The sequence below is a fragment of the Colossoma macropomum genome, unplaced genomic scaffold, assembly GCF_904425465.1.
Source record: "Colossoma macropomum unplaced genomic scaffold, Colossoma_macropomum, whole genome shotgun sequence".
NCBI classification, from domain to species: Eukaryota; Metazoa; Chordata; class Actinopteri; order Characiformes; family Serrasalmidae; genus Colossoma; species Colossoma macropomum.
The window spans coordinates 39,301,470-39,321,036 of record NW_023494805.1 but is presented as its reverse complement, the minus strand read 5'-3'; the positions used below and the strand labels follow the sequence as shown (position 1 = coordinate 39,321,036).

The following is a 19,567-nucleotide window of genomic DNA, read 5'->3' as shown; positions in this document are numbered from 1 at the left end:
ATTTCTGTGGCTGCAGGTCAAACGGCTGAAAACACTGAACAGATTTAAATGATTTAATAGAGCTTAATAAACTCGAGATAATAAATCAAATAGCTAAGTTTGCTCACACAGTTTTCTGGTTCCATTTACAAGTAAAAACCATAATACTTATATTTAAATACATACAAATCTGATATCAATAGTATCATTAAGTTATGCTGTTTTTTGCAGCCGTTAATTAAAACAATGTAAATTTAAAATCTAACCTTACAGCATAAAACTTGAAATGGCATCAAAAATAGATAAGAAAACTGAAAAACAGTCAAGCCGTACAGCTTAGAGCACATCTCAGAACATAAACTCATAATAAATACATTAATATTACATTACATTTTCCAATAATAATAATATTACATTTCAAAAATATTACATTTAATAATCTAAATATAATAACGATATTTCACAGTTTCAACAAGTAACGTAAACAAAAAAAATAAAAATCCTTTTAGCTGAATAAGTTCATAGTATAAGTCCACTTATGAACAATAAATAAGTGAAGAATTAGTCATTCTAACAATTTTCCATTATATAAAATATCTAAATTCCTGGTTTAAACTTTAATACAGGAGGTTGACTGTACACATGCAACTTCAAAGCAGTCATAAATAAAAAATACATAAAAATAAAAAAAAATTAATCACTTATAAATATAATCTTGATCATTTTCCATAAACTTCAACAAACACTTAACAAACAGTAATTTTTAAATTGTTACATTCATGGTGTCATTTTTATCTGCAATAAAAAACAAAATCACACCACCTGTCCCTCCATCTGCTGCACCTGTGTGATGATGATGTCACCATACGGCTCGTCCTGTCGCACAGTGACCACCTTCTGGTCAATCTGCTCTGTTAACACAACGACAAGTTCTTACATCAAACCGAGGCAGCTGAACAGGAGGAAGACTGTAAGTATCTTCACTGAGCATTTATATAGAATTTATAGGAGTTGCTGAATCATTTATAATAGTTACTGAACTGTTTGTTCGTCGATGAATAATTCACAGTAAATACTGAAAAATTCATTGTAGTTACTGAATAATTTGAGTAATTATTGAATAATTTTATGCATTGAATAAATCATAGTAGTTACTGAATTGTGTATAGTTGATACTAAATAATATATAGTATTTATTGAAGACTTTATTGTAGTCACTGAATAATATATAGTAAATATTAAATAATTTATAAAACTGGATAATTCATAATAACTGAATAATAAGCCTGAAGTTTAAGGTGATTAAACAAGTTAATTAGTGAAATATATCTGCAGGACGGACAGACCGGTCCAGCAGTTTTACCTAGCAGCCTCCAAAAAGCCTGGGCGACAGTTCTGCGGTTGGCCACAGGGGGCAGTAGAGAGTGAAATGTCACTTCTTGCTCTTCCACAGTGGGGAGCCGTCTGCAACAGGAAGGTGAGTTTAGAGAGCTGTCCAGCACAGCAGGTCATTTTATATAAGAACACACTGGAAACCAGAGGTGAATCAGAGATCGGCTCTGACTTATTAGCTAAATGACATATTCAGGCTCCGCCCACAAAGGGGCCCTGTTTTTAAGAAGTTCAACATATCAGCAGGATCTGCAGTGTGGATGCAGTCGCAGGACAGCAGGCCTGCAGGAGAACGCAGGATACAGAAATGCTTAAAATGGTCAATTAAAAAATACTTAAGCGATTCAAGAGCGGTTGCTAAGGAGTTGCCAGGCGGTTACTATGGTACTTTACACGATTGCTAGGGTGTTGTTAGGTAGATGCTATGGTTGCTATGGTGTTGCTAGGAGGTTGTAAAGGTGTTGGTAGACGGTTGTCAAGGTGTACCAGGTGGTTGCTAAGCTGTTGCTAGGTGGACGCTAAGGTGCTGCTAGGTGCTTGCTAAGGTGTACCGGCCGGTTGCTATGGTGTTGCTAGGTGGTTGCTAAGGTGTTATTATGTGGTTGCTTAGGTGTTGCTAGGCAGTTGTCAAGGTGTACCGGGGGGGTTGCTAAGGTGTTGCTTGGTGGTTGCTAAGGTGTTGCTAGGTGGTTGCTAAGGTGTACTGGGTGGTTGCTAAATTGTTGATAGGTGGTTGCTGAGGTGTTACTAGGCAGTTGCTATAGAACAAGAGTTGGTTACTAAGGTGTTACTAGGGGGTTGCCAAGAGGTTGCTAGGTGTTACTGAAAATGAATGGGAGTTTATTGGGATGAACGAGGGATGATAAAATAAGTTGTATACAAACACACATTCCTGATCAGAGCGAACATTCCAGAGTTCGAAAGGTGTTGAAATCTCGAAAAAAACGCAGGACATGTTAGTGGACAAAAGACGAAAAAGAATATAAATAGGATAACAATAGTGTTGCGCATTACCTTGCAATGAAAACTCACTAATGACCGTTTAAAAAATGGCAGCTGAAACAAATAATGTTTAAATTTTCTCCTCATGATCTTTGAAATGCAGCACGTTGTTGTTTGTGGATTGTGGGTGTTGAGAACTGAGGGAAGAGTCTTTACCCCTTCATTCTTACCCAGCAGCCTTCAAAAGGCCTGAGAAACAGTTCTGCAACAATTGTGAAAATTGATTTCTAAACTTTTAAAGCAAGGAATGCACTGAGCTATGGAGTGCAAGGCAACTGTAGAATCAAGACCGAAGGACACTGATTAAGATCAGATGGGCAGTGAGGAACCTGCGTGTTTATGCTCAAATTTAGAAAGATTTTAGGTCACATTACCTCAGTCGATCTGGAACCCTCTCCTCAATAATCTCCAAACCACGAACAGGCATGAGAACAGGTGAGCTGCAAACATAGAAACAGGAGAAATTCTACTAATTAGAAAAATACAAAATACAGGACAGCTGACATCACTGTGATCTGCCTGTTTCCCCCCAAGTGTAGTGAACAAGTCTGCTTTTTAGTTTTACACTTCGCCATACGCTAATGTAACTAACAAGTAACGGAAACTTATACTCCACAAACTAGCATCTGGAACAACTGATACAGCATCTAGAGCAAGCTAGGATCTAGAATAACTGATCTAGCATCTAGAGTAAGCTAGCATTTGGAATAACTGATCTAGCCTCTGGAGTAAGCTAGCATCTGGAATAACTGATCTAGCATCTGGAGTAAGCTAGCATCTGGAATAACTGATCTAGCATCTGGAGTAAGCTAGCATCTGGAATAACTGATCTACCATCTGGAATAACTGATCTAGCATCTGGAGTAAGCTAGCATCTGGAATAACTGATCTACCATCTGGAATAACTGATCTAGCATCTGGAGTAAACTAGCATCTGGAATAACTGATCTAGCATCTGGAGTAAGATAGCATCTGGAATAACTGATCTAGCATCTGGAGTAAGCTAGCATCTGGAATAACTGATCTAGCATCTGGAGTAAGCTAGCATCTGGAATAACTGATCTAGCATCTGGAGTAAGCTGGTCGCCTACATTTAGGATAAGGGGAAAAATGTCTTTAATATTTTTCAAAAATGTAAATTTTATTGCTTCAGTGCTCTTTACAGTGGACTAAATGGCTGCACGATACAGAAAAATGACCATATTGTGAATGTATTACTACACATTGCAAAATGAATTGGTACATATTAAAACACACTGGTGAACCTACAATTAACATAAGTAAAAATCAGCCTGCAGAGCACTGAGGAATGGTACAGTATTTTTCTAGTCTCCGTCTTTCTCGTCTCTCACCGTCGCATCTCTGGAGTCTCCAGCGGTGACACTTCTCTGTCAGTCATCTCCAAAATCACCAGAGAGGACACTGGAAATGCAGTGGAACATGAAAACTGGAACTTCATAACAAAACTCTTTGGGCCTCATTCACCAATATATTCCCAAGTTTTTTCTTAAATTTGTTCTTGAGAAAGGTAATAAGAAAAAGTCTAGATTCAGATTCCTGACGTGTTCCTAAAGCACAGCACTGTTCACACCTCTGTGCTCTTCAGTGTGTGTAGATTCTGTTCTTACTTAAAAACAAATCCCAAATAAGAAAACATGGTGAATGTCAGAATCAACGTAAAAACTGAGTTTAAGAAGAAACTTCTTCTTTAAAACAGTTGGTGAATGAGGCCCATTAACGGCATTATTGCGAATATATCTGACCTGGAGTGTCATACTGGGAGATGCCCGATTCCACCATCTCTCTGGGAACCTGTACAGGTAAGGACAAACAACAGGAGTATCAGGTCCAGCATCAGAGGGTCATTTAGTGGGCAATGCCCCACTAAACTTATTATTTTGTACATATGGCAGGCAGTGCTGGGATATAGTGGGATGCAGATATTGGGAATATGTATTCATAACACAAAAATTATGTATCTGTATTTGTTTAATTAAACAGCCTCACAAAATGTATTTCAAGTGAACAAGATATCAAATTAGTTTATAATATTTCAAATTAAGATACTGGAATACAAATTCATTTTAAAAGATATCAGTGAAGTGCATTAGACAGGATACTGTCTACTTTCATACATTTTCAAATGTATTTGATAAATACATGTACATACATTTATTTTTCTATAGTGTAATATTTCTTTGTGTAATATTTCTCCATACATTTAAAAATTAATTCATTTAAAAACATACTTGGTTAATATATATTTATTTTAATATATTTGGCACTATATTCTGAAATACATTTTAGTGTTTGGAATGTATTTTGGCATGGATTTCAAATGTATTTCAAATGTATTTCAAATATCTAAAAATATATGTCCATATATATTTTTTCCGTATGGGAGGTCTTCAATTTGCCATTTTTATCATTATGCACTTGTGTGAAGTTAGCGCTCTCCAAAACCATGGACTCTGACCTCCCTGAGGACGAGCTCTTGCTCCATCTCTCTCTCCGGTTCCTCTCTTTCTCTCTCCCTCTCCGGAACAGCCTCCTCCTCTCTAAGCACCTCACGCCGTGGTGATGGAGGGATGGGGCGGATGACTGCGCCCTGCTTCCACAGCTGCAGGATTTCTGGAGGGAGGCCTGTGTGAAGACCGCAGGAACTTTACTGAAGTATCATGGAATTCAGATGAGTCTGAGTTTGTGTACAAAGGAGAGGAAACTGGGAGAAAAACAGCAACAGCCTTCTGTAGATTGAGGCAACAAAAATCAGCTTTATTTTTGTCTCAATGTACACAGATGTGATTTTTTCAGTGCTGTGTGAACTCAGAAATCAGATTTTTCATGTCAGGTTTGAGAGACAGTTACAATGTTCACATCACAAACACATGAATTGCAATCCATTCTCATTTTAGTCCGGCCAATCAATCCTTTCGTTTAGTTCAAGGATTGGCAACATGCGGCTCTTTTACTGCCCTGTTGTGGCTCCACAGCAGAATCAGATTTGAAGGTAAAAATAAAATAATCCTCCTTTACAGTAAAATAAAGCTCTGCTGATCGTTCAACACAGTTTAACAATAAATGGTCTTAAACTCTGGAGTTAATGTAGAACTGCTGATTCACCCTTTAACCCTGAAGGTTGGTGCACAGACTGCTGGTCACCATAGCAATGCAGACAACAGTCTCGTCTAGCTAGTAGCTAACAAAACAGCAAAGAGAAAGATTTAAGATGAACATTGATAATTTAGAGACGAATGGACTGATTTGCATTTATAATCACTTCAGCTGGTTTCCTGATATGTTTAATCTGCAATGAGAAACTGACAAACACTAAAAAGTCACAAGGCTGAAGTCAGACTCTCACTCGCCAGCTTCTTGTTCGAATTGTCCTGTTCCACCTTAAATGGTGCAGCAGTTACATTCTGGCGCCTCAGGCACCTTTTAAGATGGAACGGGAAAATTCGAACTAGAAGCTGGCGAACGAGAAGCGACTTCAGTCTCATAAAAAGTCGAACGTTGAGAGACATTTTACAAGAAACTGTTCTACTTTTGAGGAAAAGTTTCCTGCTGGAGATGTGAGAAAAGCAGCTCCAGCTGAGCTAAAGATTAAAGCAGAGCAAAGTAAGTCTGCGTTTTCGTTTACATTATATTTTTAGCCTATACTAGAACATCAGCACATACCGAGACACATTTACAGCCATAATGGTAAAATGGACATAAAATGTTGTGGCTACCAAGGTGGTTTTATTCATATTGAAAAGAAAAAATGGCTCAGTGGTTTAGTTAAATCAGTTGTGTGGGTGATGGAATTTAACAAATGCATGCAATGGCTGGGGCGTTGAAGAAACATCTGGAACCATCATGACAACATCTCAACTACATTTTTTTGAAAACAAGAAATAACTGTTACTTTTTACTGCATTAATGTTTTTTTGCGTTTATTCTAATACTATATGAAGATAGATGCATACAAGTTTTGTAGTGACTACTGTATGTGAACCATCAAAGCAAGAAGATCATATTTGTGTACTAAATCAGAATTGAGTGGTAGGACTTGTAATGTGAACGCTGCCTTAGAGCATCATGTGTTTCAGAGTTAGTGAAAGTACGTTATCTGAGCTGTGTGGTCATATTCGCGGGTCTCCGGTTTGTATGGAAACGTGTTTGAATGGTTACTCACTCATGCAGGGGTTACTGAGGAGGGTTTTAGGATCACTCTCTTCAGAAGGTGGTCTGATAAGAATATTCTCCTAAGAAGAAAACAGGACAGAGACAGTTTAACATCTGATGTAGCATTTGGTAATTAATGTTCTGTTCAGTCCAGTTTGATTCAGGAGATTATAACTGTAAACATTAAATCCTGTTCTGCAGGGTTTCGACTTTAAGACCAGCTTAATGAGTCTGTGTCTAAACGTGCTAACAAAGCTTACAGTGACTGAAAACAGAGATATGGTTTCCACAAAGCTGCCTGGTCGTTTTCTGCTCCATTCATAATTTCAGTGTAATTTGATTTGTATAAAGCTTTTTCTGTAAATTCTGTATAAAGCGAGAGTCGCTGGCCTAAAGCAGCTTTCCAGAATTATAAACAGCATGAAAAAGAACCACTGAGAGGAACCAAGATTAAAAGGGAAACCTCCCAAATAGTGTGAAGATCCATTGAGAGAACCAAGCCTCAAAAGGAGAAGCTCCCTAAGAGCGTGATGAAGAACCACTGAGAGGAACCAAGATTCAAAAGGACAAGCTGACCTAAGAACATGATGCAGAACCATTGAGAGGAACCAAGATTCAAAAGGAGAACCTCCCATAGAGTTCAAGGAAGAACCTCTAAAAGGAACCAAGACTCAAAAGGAGGAACTCTCCAAAATCGTAAGTAAGAACCAATGAGAGGAACCAAGACTTAAAAGGGAAACCTCCCAAAGAGTGTGAGGAAGAACCACTGAGAGGAACCAAGACCCAAAGACTCCAGAATTATAAACAGTGTGAAAAAGAACCAATGAGAGGAACCAAGATTAAAAGGGGAACCTCCCAAAGAGCTTGTGGAAGAACCGCTGAGGAGAACCAAGCCTCAAAAGAGGAACCTCCCAGAGTGTGAGGAAGAACAACTGAGGGGAACCAAGACTCAAAAAGAGAAGCTTCCAAAAAGCACAAGGAAGAACCGCTGAGGGGAACTAAGACTCAAAAGGAGAAACTCCCTAAGAGCATGAAGAGGAACCATTGAGAGGTACCAAGATTCAAAAGGAGAACCTCCCAAAGAGTGTGAGGAAGAACCACTAAAAGGAACCAAGCCTAAAAAAAACTCCCTAAAAACATGAGGAAGAACCACTGAGAGCAACCAAGATTCAAAAGGAGAACCTCCCTAAGAACATGAGGAAGAATCACTGAGAGGAACCAAGATGTGTGTACTGTCGGCTAGACTGTCTTACCAAAGTCCTGGTTTCAGTCATTGGATCGTTTATCTGGGCCTGCATTGCCTCCTGAGGTATCTGTGTGTTTTCATCGATGAAGACCAGCTGCCTCCTCCTCCTCCTCCTCTCCACTGGAGCCTCAGGGCTGAACGGGACAGGCTGAGAAGAATAAGAGAGAAGTGACACCAGAAGATAATTACTAGACTGTCCCTGCAGTTAGTTCTGACCACACAATCTGATTGGTTGACCGAAAATGTCCAACCCAAGTTGTTTTATTTCTGCAGTTATCTGATTATGCAAATGGTCATGTAAACACCACACTCCAATCTAGAAATCCGATTAAGAATGGATTTTAGCTCAGTAATCAGATTTCTCAGTACATGTGAACTCTTACTCTGATTTCTTTCGGATTTCTCAGTCTGAGCAGGTGCGGCAGTACCGGAAATAAGCGAGCATCGTCGCCTCGAGACGCAGCAAAACACTTTTGGAGCGACGCTGAAACCAAATACATGCTTGACGAAATGAAGCATTTAAATATTCTTCATCTTCTAGATGATGTAAGTTCATATTTTCGGTAAAGTGGTGCAATGTTTTTAAAAAAAGCTGCATCATGAAATTTGAGTTTTACATTACGTTTATGTCACGTCTTCTTCTGTGTGTTTATTGGCTGGTTGTAGTGCAGTAATCTGATTAATGTCTGATTCATGTAGACCTGGAGTTTCCCCCTGATCTGATTGCTTAAGTGTATGTAAACATGTTGATCGGATTAATGAAAAAAATCTGATTTTCTGCAGTTATCGGATTATTAAGCGCATGTAAACACACTCAATGAGAGCTTTTTCACCATATTTTTATCTTTCCACTGGGCACAGACCGCTAAATATGATCAAAGGTCATTTTAGTTGTCAATAATCTGCCAATAATAAACATACAGTACTGGGCAAAAGTCAGAGACCACCCTTCGTTTATTTAGTTTCCAGTCAGAACAGTGGACAGTTTTGGTGTCTTGCACAGTTTTAGATCATCCTATCAGCTAAACAGCACTTAAAGCTTTCATCTCTGAGAGAGAGGAGAAAATCAAGCTGCTTCAGATCTGAAAACATCCACAGGTGTTTCTGTCCATCCTTCCACTGTGAGAAGACGACTCAGCGCTGTGGGTCTGAAAGGATGTGTAGCTGTCAAGAAGAACCTCACTGAGACAAGGAGACGGACACATCAAACAAAGAAGCTGAACAATGGACTGACCACCCCAGAGTCCAGACCTCAACACCACTGAATGTGTTTGATTACTTCAGAAAATGATCAACCAGCTTCTAAGACTGAACTTTGGAGGTGTGTCTGCAGATTCTTTGAGGAACTGAAAGTGAGTCTCCTGAAAAGAACGGAAGCTGGAATAACAGTGTAGAGTGACTCACTGAACACTTCTATATTATATTTAGTTGTCTAGTCTTCTGTGAAAAACATGCTGTTATCAGATTTAACAACACAGACAGAACAACCAATCACAGCGTGTGGTCAGAACTAACTGTTGTATAGTGTTTATCTGCATCAGACCTTTTGTTGTTGGAGCAAATGTGCAGCTTACTGACCTCCAGCCTGGGGCTCTCCCTCCGCCTCTCTCTCCTCTCCTCCTCTGGGCTGGGCGGGGCTGGTGGGATTGGTATGAGCTCAGGGATCACAGTTATTTCTCTCTCAGCCAGTTCAGGCATCTCTGCGGGCAGACCCAGCGCTTCCTCAGGCTCAAACGCCACATCTCTGCTGGACAGCTCGGTGGTCAGAACCCTGGAGGAAAGAACAGCTATGATTAAAGAGCCAGAGCCGGTTTCTCCACATCCAAACTACAGTCTACACATGTAGAAAAATGACATCACTGTTCAAAACTCGTCATATTATTGTTATTTTATTCAACTGTAAGTTACAAAGTACAGATGAAATATTATAAACTAGAGTTGAAAAGTGATTGAATATTTCATTCAATATTTCAACAAGTAGTTGTTGATAGTAGTAGTAAATGATAAGTAATACTGTAATTATGTATTTGCAGTAATTCTGATAACTACTTAGAAACTAAATCAAACATTATAGTAACATTTTGTAATTTTATCAGCCTCAGGTTTTGATGACCACTTTTGAAATATGAGGCATTCTGATATTAATTGTACTACAAATTCATCCTGGATGTTAATTTTATTAGAAATTCATTCTGGATATACATTTTATTATAACTTTCTTCTAGATATTAGCTTCAGTAGAACTTCACTGTGAATTTGAATTTAATTAAAACTTCATTTCAGACACTGTTTTTATTAGAACTTTATCCTGAACATTAATTTCACTAGAACTTTATTGATGATATTTCCTTTACTACATTTTTATCACCAGCATTAATATTACAATAACTTCACTCTGGATATTAATTTTAGGAAAACCTCATTTTAATTATGAGTTTTTTCAAAAGTCATTGTAGATCCTAATTTTATTAGATCTTTGCTCTGAATATTAATTTTATTTTAACTATTAATGATGTTCTCCAGGTTTCTCAATCATTTTAACCTCATCCACAGCTCAGTTCATCATTCTGGACTCTAAAATGTCTATTTTTTCATAGTTTCTTCTTATTAACCAGCTGAAATCAATGAAGTCATAGAATTTTAGCATCAAATTATAATTAATATACACCATAATAATTGTTTATTACTGAGAGCAGTTATCCTAAAGGTTTCGACTTCAGTGTTTAACTCTCTGTTTTTCTCTCTCTCTCTCTCTCTCTCTCTCTCTCTCTCTCCTCTGTCCGTTGTTCTGGTGGACGTACGGCTCCAGAGAGATGGTGGATCTAGTTAACTCTCTCAGTCTCTCAGCTTCAGCTGCTGCTCTCTCCTGCTCTCTCTGTATGGCCTCCTCTCGTTCCCTCTCTCGCTCTCTCTCCTTCTCTCGCTCTCTCTCCCTCTCTCGCTCTCTCTCCCTCTCTAGTTCTCTCTCTCGTTCTGCCTCTCTCTCTCGCTCTCTCTCGCTCTCCTCCTCGCCTAGAAAAGAGATTTTCTGATATTTTTTATCCATGAATCTTTAATTAGTTTAAGCTTGATTAGTTTAAATCAGCTGCTCATGTTTTTGGGAGGATTCACAGGAAAATATTAGTGTAAATATTAGTGTAAATATTAGTGTAAATAATAGTGTAAATATTGTCATTTTTGATTTTCATTCTCTTCTGTTAAACATCAAGAGATCCACAGTAGGTGGCGCTGTAGTGGCGGAGTCTCCTCACCCTCAGGGAAATGATCTGGTTGCTCCAGCAGCATGTCAATCATATCAAACTCCTGTAGCTCCGCCCCCTCAAACTAAGCATAAAGAGAGAGAGAGAGAGAGAGAGAGAGAGAGACAGAGAGAGAGAGAGAGAGAGAGAGAGACAGAGACAGAGAAAAGGAAACAGAGAAAAAGAGAGGGAGAGAGACAGAAATGGAAAGGAAAAGACACAAGGAAAACGAGAGAGATAAAGAAGGAAAGAGAGACGGAGATGGAAAGAAAAGGGAAAAGGGTAGAGACAGACAGAGAGAGAGAGAGAGAGAGGCACAAGGAAAGGGAGAAGGAGCAGGAGAAAGAGACGGAGACAGAGAGAAAAGGGTGGAGACAGACAGAAAGAGAGAGCGAGAGATAAAAAGTTAAAGAAAGAAGGAAAGAATGGGAAAGAAAGAAAAGAGAGATAGATAAGGAAAGAGAGAAAGAAAGGGAGAGAGAAAGAAACAGCGAGAACGAGTCAGAGAGAAAACGAAAGAGAGGCAGAGAGACAGACAGAAAGGCAAGGAAAAAGAGAAGGAGAGAGAGAAGGAAGGAAATAAAAAAAGAAACAGAAGTAGAAAAGAAGAAGAAAGAGAGAGACAGAAAGAAAAGGGTACAGAGAGAGAGAGAGAGAGACAGAGACAGAAACAGAGACAGAGAGAGAAAAGGAAATAAATTGAGGAGGAAAGTGAGACATGGGAAGATGAAGTGAATGAGAGAATGAAAGAGTACAGTGAGTCTACAGCACTGGCTCATGTTGGCTCTGTCTCAGTACCCAGTGACCTGCTGTAACTAAGCTGGGTTGCTATGGCGATGCTGATGACTGACAGCGGTACCTCAGGCTCAGGCATAGCGACGGGCTCTGTCTCTGTCAGAGTGATGGACTCCTGACTGGCTGTGATGCCTGCAGAGAGGAAAACACGAAAATCAGTGATCAGTGAACTGAACTGAACTGAACTGAACTGAACTGAACTGAACTGCCTCTCCTTCACTTCTGTTTTCAGTCATACACTCAGTCTGATCTCAGTGCGCTCTCATCCAAACTGCTCAGCACTGACTGTAATCGGCCCACTGTCTGTTTGATCCGTTACTGAAGGGACTCGTTTTTTACTCACCATCTGGAGGCGGAGTCGCTCCTCTTTCCGGCAGCAGACGCTCGGGTGAAATTTCCTCCATTTCTTCAGCCAGCTGTCAATCAAACACAAGAGATTTAGAACAGTGACGCCAACAACAAAACACAGCAGGAAAACTGATACAACTGGAAATAAACTGACCTAAAGTACAGTGCAAATGTCAGAGACCACCTTTAATGAGTGATTTTCCAGTCATAATATCCATTAAAGTTACACTATGTAAGTTTTGGGGATTTGGAGCCCTCTCTGGTGGAAATGTGTAATTACACACAACATGTGGAAGAACACTTTGTACCGTGGGGTGTGCTTCAGACATGAGCTTTACATGTTCTGAGTTGTACACGTGAGGCAGTAACGTTATATATCGGCCTGATTTTAGCCTCAAGGAACAATGAGGCTGAAGTCAGCCTCCTGTTTGCCAGCTTCACGTTTGAATTTTCCCGTTCCGCCTTAAAAGGTGCTGCAGTTACACTCTGGCACTGGGTGTTATAATAATAACTGCCATTTAAGGTGGAACAGAATAATTTGAACAAGAAGCTGGCAAAAAAGAAGCTACAGGATGTAAATTCACACAGGATTAATATAAACTGAGCTTGTTTTATGGCTCATTTTAGAAGGTAAAGGCTTTTTACTGACGCAGAAGTGTGCAGTCATGTAAAAATGACTGACACTGCGCATTCAGATGGCACTATAATCACCTCCTTATGTAAAACTAATCCTGTCCGAATGGGGATACGGGATACCACCTTTTGCCACAGCTCAGTTTGTGAAATTCCTGCCTTGCTAGATCTGCCCCAGCCAACTGTAAGTGCTACTGTGAAATGGAAGCATCTAGAAGCATCAACAGCTCAGCAACGAAGTGGTAGAGCACGCAAACTCACAGAGCAGGGCTGCCGAGTGCAACATCAGTGCCTGACCTCATGAACGCTCTGTTGACTGAATGGCCACAAATTCCCCCAAACACACTCCAAATTTGGAAAGCCTTCCCACAAGAGCGGAGGTTGTTGTAGCCACAAAAAGGGGCTAACTCCATATTAAGGTCCATGGTTTTGGAATGGGACAATCAACAAGCTTGTCTATTTGTGACCGTGTCCACATACTTTTGGCCACATAGTGTCTCTTCATCAGAATACTATTGATTTTGCATTAGAGGCCTAAATATCGAGCCGGACCTTCTTTCTGAGCCTGTGTTGGTCACGTTGATACATAAAGACGTATGATGTGGTCTGAAAAACTCCAACCCGACGCAGGATAATAATATAATAAGGATAATAAGTGAAAAAACAGGAGCTTCCAAAACTCAAGAAAACTTAACATTAGTACATTAGCTTGGTGCTAACATGCAAACGCTTACCCGAATTAGGCTGCTTGGACTGGGCAGGCCGAACTCCATCAACCCAAAGAACGGATCCCTCGCTCCCTCCGTCTCATTCAGAAGAGACAGAGCGTCAGGAAGGGTGTGATGCTGCCTGAAATGGATAAAAACGCATGAGCTTGTATTTGATCACATTCTTGGGCTTCGACTGTAATATTTTACTTTTCCTGTATTATAATTAAGACTGGGTATCAAAATTCAATACTTTATGGTTTTGGCCAAATACTACTGAACATTAAAAAAGTGTCTTTCAATGACAAACCTCAGTAAAAGTTGTCATGCTGCCGCTGCATGTTTGCTCCAGAAAAAAACACAGTTCTGCACCTCATAGCGTTACGCAAAAGCTGGCACAGCGAGTGTGTTTACATGCACTTAATAATCAGATAACTGCAGAAAATCAGATTTTGTCAGTAATCCAATCGACGTGTTTACATTCACTTGGGTAATCAGATAATGTGAAACTCCGGGTCTACAAGAGTCAGACAGTAATCAGATTTCTGCTTTGCAACCAGCCAATAAACTCACAGAAGAAAAGATAAGGTTTAACTAGGTGGTTGCTATGGTATCCCAGGTGGTTGGTAGGCGGTTGCTATGGTATCCTAGGTGGTGGCTAAGATGTTGCTAGGTGGTTGCTACGGTATCCCAGGTGGTTGGTAGGCGGTTGCTATGGTACCCAAGGTGGTTGCTAGGGTGTTGCTAGGCGGTTGCTATAGTATTCCAGATGGTTGCCAGGTAGTTGTTATAATAGGGTGTAATTAGCTGTGTGGATCAGTTTTACATCAGTAAAACACATCACATCAACACAACTGCTGCATTTGACTTGACTTCTTTTGGAAAGAACTGAGCTGATCATGTAAATCATGTCAATTCAAATGACCACTTTTCCAGTCTTCTGTCTGAAGATACCAATGACACACTGCAAAAACCAACCTGGAAATCCTTTATTGCTGAGTGGACGTAATTAGTGGACGTAAAGCCAGCTGGAAGGCGGAGTTCTGGAGGTTTATGTTGAATAGCTCTTGTTTTTAAAGGCAACGTCAGTAAGCATCAAAAGAAGAGAAGAAGAGAGGACGCTGAGTTGTACATAAAGGGCGACCTCTGACCTGATTTCCTCCGGCAGCATGTCGATCTGAACCTGTCTGCGGTAGCGAAGCAGCCTGTCTATGGCCTCCTGGATCTCCTCTGAGACAAATTCATCAACAGACATTACAATAACATCAGAGATAACAGCAAGAGATACAGACAAGAAGCTTCCTAACACAGCAGACATAACTGGACCACCGTTCACCCACAACTGATTCAACTGATTAACACAATGAGAATCTGTAGCCCAAAACTTTGATTTCCCAAAGTAAATCATTCACACTGGGCTGTTATGTTGATTCAGAGTTGTTTTTAATGGCAAATGATATTTTCAAATGATGTATTTGTGATTTGAGCCTTTAGATGATCATAACTATTACCTCTTAATACTTACGTCAGCTAACGCAGCTGATGTGATTTAATTCGCTGTACTGAATTTAAGTGTAGGTCTTTCCTACATTGTCCTGTTTTTATAATTCATTTTCAGATGGACCATCTGACATCTTAAGTGAATTTTGGCCTTTAACTCCTTAACCCAAAGTTTTATTACACACTTCTATAACCTAAGAATAGCTGAGCCAGTTTACACTGAAGTCCCTTTAGTTACTGAATAATAAGCCTTAGAATGTAATAAGCCTGCAATTTTAAGGGGTTATTTTAATGAGCTACTTAAAATGCCTTTAGGGAAATGTTCAAGTGGGGGGAAGATACATAATTGTAAGTTTTACATATTATTTACATAATAAGTAATTGTATTGTAAGTTTTAGACCCTGAGTTTCTGGACTACAGTTTAAACATATAAATTTAAATTTGAAATTTATCCCTTAGGCATTTAAGTATACCTCGGTCAGATCATCTGCCGTCATGGTCTTTATTTTCATTGTTATGTCAATGATATACTGATCTACATCCGCACCAACACCACCACTAACCTGCCACCCCTGCCACCCCTGCCACCCCTAATATCCTGTATTCAAGACCTCAGACAATGGATGCAGAGTAACTTTCTAAAACTCATTGGCTCTAAATCTGTTATCGCAAATTGACTTCACATTTCATTTGGACGGTGTAACTGCCCTCAACTGTAGTCCGTAACCTGCACTTTTTGATCCTGTCCTTTCGTTCGAACCTTATATTAAGGCTCTGTTCAAAACATCTGTGTAATATTGCTCGTCTTCGCATCCTGCTCTCCATGATAGACACTGAAACTCTGGTCCATGCTTTCATATCAACCCACTTAGACTACTGTAACTCCCTTCTCATTGGGGTTCCCTACAAAACTTTCTGCCCTCTTCAGTATTTACAAAACTCAGCTGCTAGAATTCTCTCACCCTAAAAAACGATGTAGCACGTAGCAGGCTGAAGATTCTTCACAAGGGGGAGCTATTAGCACTCCAACAGCTTTTGGTGTATCATAACAGTGGTGTTTTGCATCAGTGACACTGCCCTTGTTTTTCCATTGTGAAGCACTTTCTTGATCAACCTTGTCGGAAGAAAACCTCGTATCTCAATTTTTGTCGTTTTTCAGTTTTTGACATAATTTGAAAACAACTGTTACCCTTTACATTGTACGTAAATTTCATGATGAATGGACTTCAAGAAATGACCCAAAATGACTTTGAAAAATGGTCTGGTTCCATTGACTTACATTAAAAGTAAAGTAGGTTTTTTCCTTCTCCTGTAAAGTTACCATTTTGGAGATACGAGGTTTTGCTTCGACAACAGCGTTACACTCTCTCTCATACACACCTAAGAGAAGCTGGCACTGTTGGTGGAAGATGAGGACGACTCCGTACTGCAGCTGGGAGGAGAGATAGAGGGAGAAACGAGGACGAGGGAGACCCACAGAGAGAGGAGGAACCCGCACCAGAACGTAGTCCATGATGTCGTTGCTGTAAGCGCAGAGTGAAGTGTAAGAGCAAGTTTAGCATCAGTCTCAAATAAGCAATTAAAGCTTTGAAGGGTCAGTCTGTGGCACTCACTCTCATACCTACTCTCAGAAAATATGGTGCTTCAAGGGTTCTTTAGTAAATGAAAGAAAAATGGGTCTATATAGAACCATGAACGCTCAAAGAACCCTTTGCATGATTAAACGGTTCTTTGCATCATGAAAGAGTTCTTCAGACTGAAAAAGGTTTCTATATAGCACCAAAAAGGGTTCTTCTATTGGTACAAGTGTGACATCGTAACAATAGAAGAACCCTTTTGGGTGCTATATAGAACCATTTTTCGAAAAGGTTATCCAGAACCATCTACAGCACATTCTCTATCAGTCTGAAGAACCCTTTCATGATGCAAAGAAACCTTTAATCATGCAAAGGGTTCTTTGAGTGTTCATGGTTCTATATAGACCCATTTTCTTTACGAAAGAACCCTTGAAGCACCATATTTTTTAAGAGTGCACATAACTTAGTTTCGCAGTGCGCCTTGTTCCCAAATAATGTACAGCAGCTATTGAATAATAAGTCCCAAAGGGGAACTCCACTGATTTTTCAAAATTTCCGTATTAAATGGTTGAGATGTAAACAGAGTCGTTCAGAGTGGTTTGGTGTGAAACGCTCCGTTCTAGAGAAACTCACAGAGTCAGAATTGTTCACATCAAACCAGTCTGAATCACTTTGTTTCTCAATCTCATTAAATTACATCAAAATTTCACCAAATTCCCTCGAGAATTGCCCTTAATGAGCAGTTTAAGGGGTTCTCTGTAGGTGGACAGTTGAAGGAGTCCAGTTTATTCTGTAGTGAATCACGTGAAGCTGAAACTCCAGCTGAGAATCCATACAGGGATTTCTTGACTAATTCTCTGTGGCCACTTTATTAGAAACCCTCCCCTTGAGGGTCCACCTTGCTGGTGTACAGATGATGCACAGCTTGTGTTGGTCATCCTCTAGTCCTTCCTTCCTCAGTGCGGACAAACTGTGCTCTAACAGACGGGCTGACCTTTAGAGTGGACCTATAAGTTAAAGTGGAGCTCAAAGTGGACAGTGAGTGGAAGTACATGGTCAGAGTTTCTAATAATAATAATAATAATAAGTTTCTAATAAGTGGACGATCTGTACTGAAATGGAAGATTCCTTTAGTTCAAAGCTGCCTCACCAGGTGCGCTGAACGTTGACCTTCAGGAGATCCCTCCGGCTAACCTTCCTGCCTTTGGTAGCCGCCAGCCTGGAGAAAACACAACCAATTTCACAAAGCAGTTTAGCCAGATATCTCAAAGGGGAACTCCACCAAAATTTCTGCATAATTAAATGGTTAAGATGTAAACAAAGTCATTCAGAGTGGTTTGGTGTGAAACGCTCCATTCTACAGAGTCCGATTTGTTCAGTGTTGGTGATAGGAACCAGACGTCCACCTCTAAAAGCTCCCTCACATGAACTGTTTATAATATCCAGCCTGATGTCTGAGGCACTGTTTTATGATTTTTTTTTTTTTTTGATAAAATTTTGGTCTGAAATGTATTTTAATCCATTCATGGTGGAGGGATACATGAAGAGTGTTCTAAGGCAAAATAGTACCCAAAGAAAACTTATGGTTTCCACTATTTTACAATCATTATCATCACATATATAAACTCAGAAGACACGTGTAGGTTCACTGGTGATTTGGGATAATAAAAGAAATCTGTAAAGAAATCTGAGTCTGTAAGTGTCCCTAAAACGAATCTCACATCAAACCACTCTCAATGACTTGACCACTGAATTATGCAGAAATTTTGAAAAATTGGTGGAATTGTCCTTTAAGTTATCTGGCTAAAATCAAGCCAGTCCAATAAGAAAAGACCAGAGGGACATTCCTATTGGACAGTCCTCATTGTTGGGCTTCAGTTATCTGGCTAACTGACAAATCCTGCTTTATGATATACGCTGCCCTGACTAACAAGACTGGTTCCCATTTTTTCATAAACTTTAAACCCGACAGAGAACGGTTATAAGAGAACCGTATAAGAGAACCCACATGATGAGCTGCTAGAATGGAAGAGCTGCACCATTTAAGGTGGAACGGAAAACCTGAATAAGAAGTCAGTCTAAACTCTAAACATCTAAAAAGATGGCTCTTCAAGGGTTTTTTAGTGAAGGGAAAGGTTCTATTTAGAGCCATGAGTTCTATACAGAACCATTTCATGCTTAAATGGTTCTTTGCATGGTGAAATGGTTCTTTGGTTTGATGGAGAATGTGATGTTGATGGTTCTATATTTTTGAAAATTGTTCTGTACACACTTCAAAAGATGGTTCTTCTTTGCATCGTGAAATGGTTCTTCAGATTCATGGAGGATGTGCTGTAGATGGTCCTACATAGAACCTGTTTGAAAATGGCTCTATACAGCAAAAAGATGGTTCTTCAAAGGTTCTTTAGTGAAGAAAAGTGTTCTATATAGAACCATGGACACTCAAAGAACACTTTGCATGATCAAAGCTTTCTTTGCATCATGAAAGGGTTCTTCAGACTGATGGAGAATGTGCTGTAGATGTTTCTATATAGAACCTTTTTGAAAATGGATCTAGATAGCACCAAAAAGGGTTACTAGCATGACATCATAACAATACCAGAACCCTTTTTGGTGCTAAGAACCCATAAAGAATCTTTTTCAAGTGTGTATAGCACCAAAAATGTTCTTCTACTGTTACAATGTCAAACTTATAACCATTTTTGTTGCTATCTAGAACCATTTTCAAAAAGATTCCATACAGAATCATATACAACACATTCTCCACCATTATGAAGCACAATTTCAATGAAATGGTTGCATATAGAACTCATGGTTCTAAACAGATCCATTCCCTTAACTTAAGAAGCCTTAAAGAACCACGTTTTTTGAGTGTGTACAGCACTGAAAATGTTCCTCTACTGTTACAATGTCAAGCTTGTAACCATTTTTGTTGCTATCTAGAACCATTTTCAAAAAGATTCCCTTCAGAATCATAT

At 39.5% G+C, this 19,567-nt stretch overlaps 2 protein-coding genes across 2 annotated transcripts; both read right to left on the bottom strand.

Moving 5' to 3' along the window:
• Window positions 1-732: 732 nt before the first annotated feature.
• On the bottom strand, window positions 733-9,487 carry LOC118825428 (meiotic recombination protein REC8 homolog). The gene is made up of 9 exons (XM_036596014.1): window positions 9,368-9,487; window positions 7,797-7,937; window positions 6,554-6,623; window positions 4,850-5,016; window positions 4,137-4,185; window positions 3,726-3,795; window positions 2,748-2,813; window positions 1,343-1,443; window positions 733-890 (listed from the first exon to the last, which is right to left on the bottom strand). Exons 1-9 carry the CDS (start codon window positions 9,485-9,487, stop codon window positions 793-795), a joined length of 882 nt encoding a protein of 293 aa, XP_036451907.1. The 3' UTR covers window positions 733-792.
• Window positions 9,435-17,860, bottom strand: LOC118826444 (meiotic recombination protein REC8 homolog). Its single transcript, XM_036597419.1, has 8 exons — window positions 17,740-17,860; window positions 16,393-16,535; window positions 14,663-14,741; window positions 13,539-13,653; window positions 12,167-12,239; window positions 11,888-11,955; window positions 11,041-11,113; window positions 9,435-9,560 (listed from the first exon to the last, which is right to left on the bottom strand). The coding sequence occupies exons 2-8, from the start codon at window positions 16,523-16,525 to the stop codon at window positions 9,553-9,555; spliced, it is 549 nt and encodes a 182-aa protein (XP_036453312.1). The 5' UTR covers window positions 16,526-16,535; window positions 17,740-17,860; the 3' UTR covers window positions 9,435-9,552.
• Between the last annotated feature and the right edge of the window lie 1,707 nt (window positions 17,861-19,567).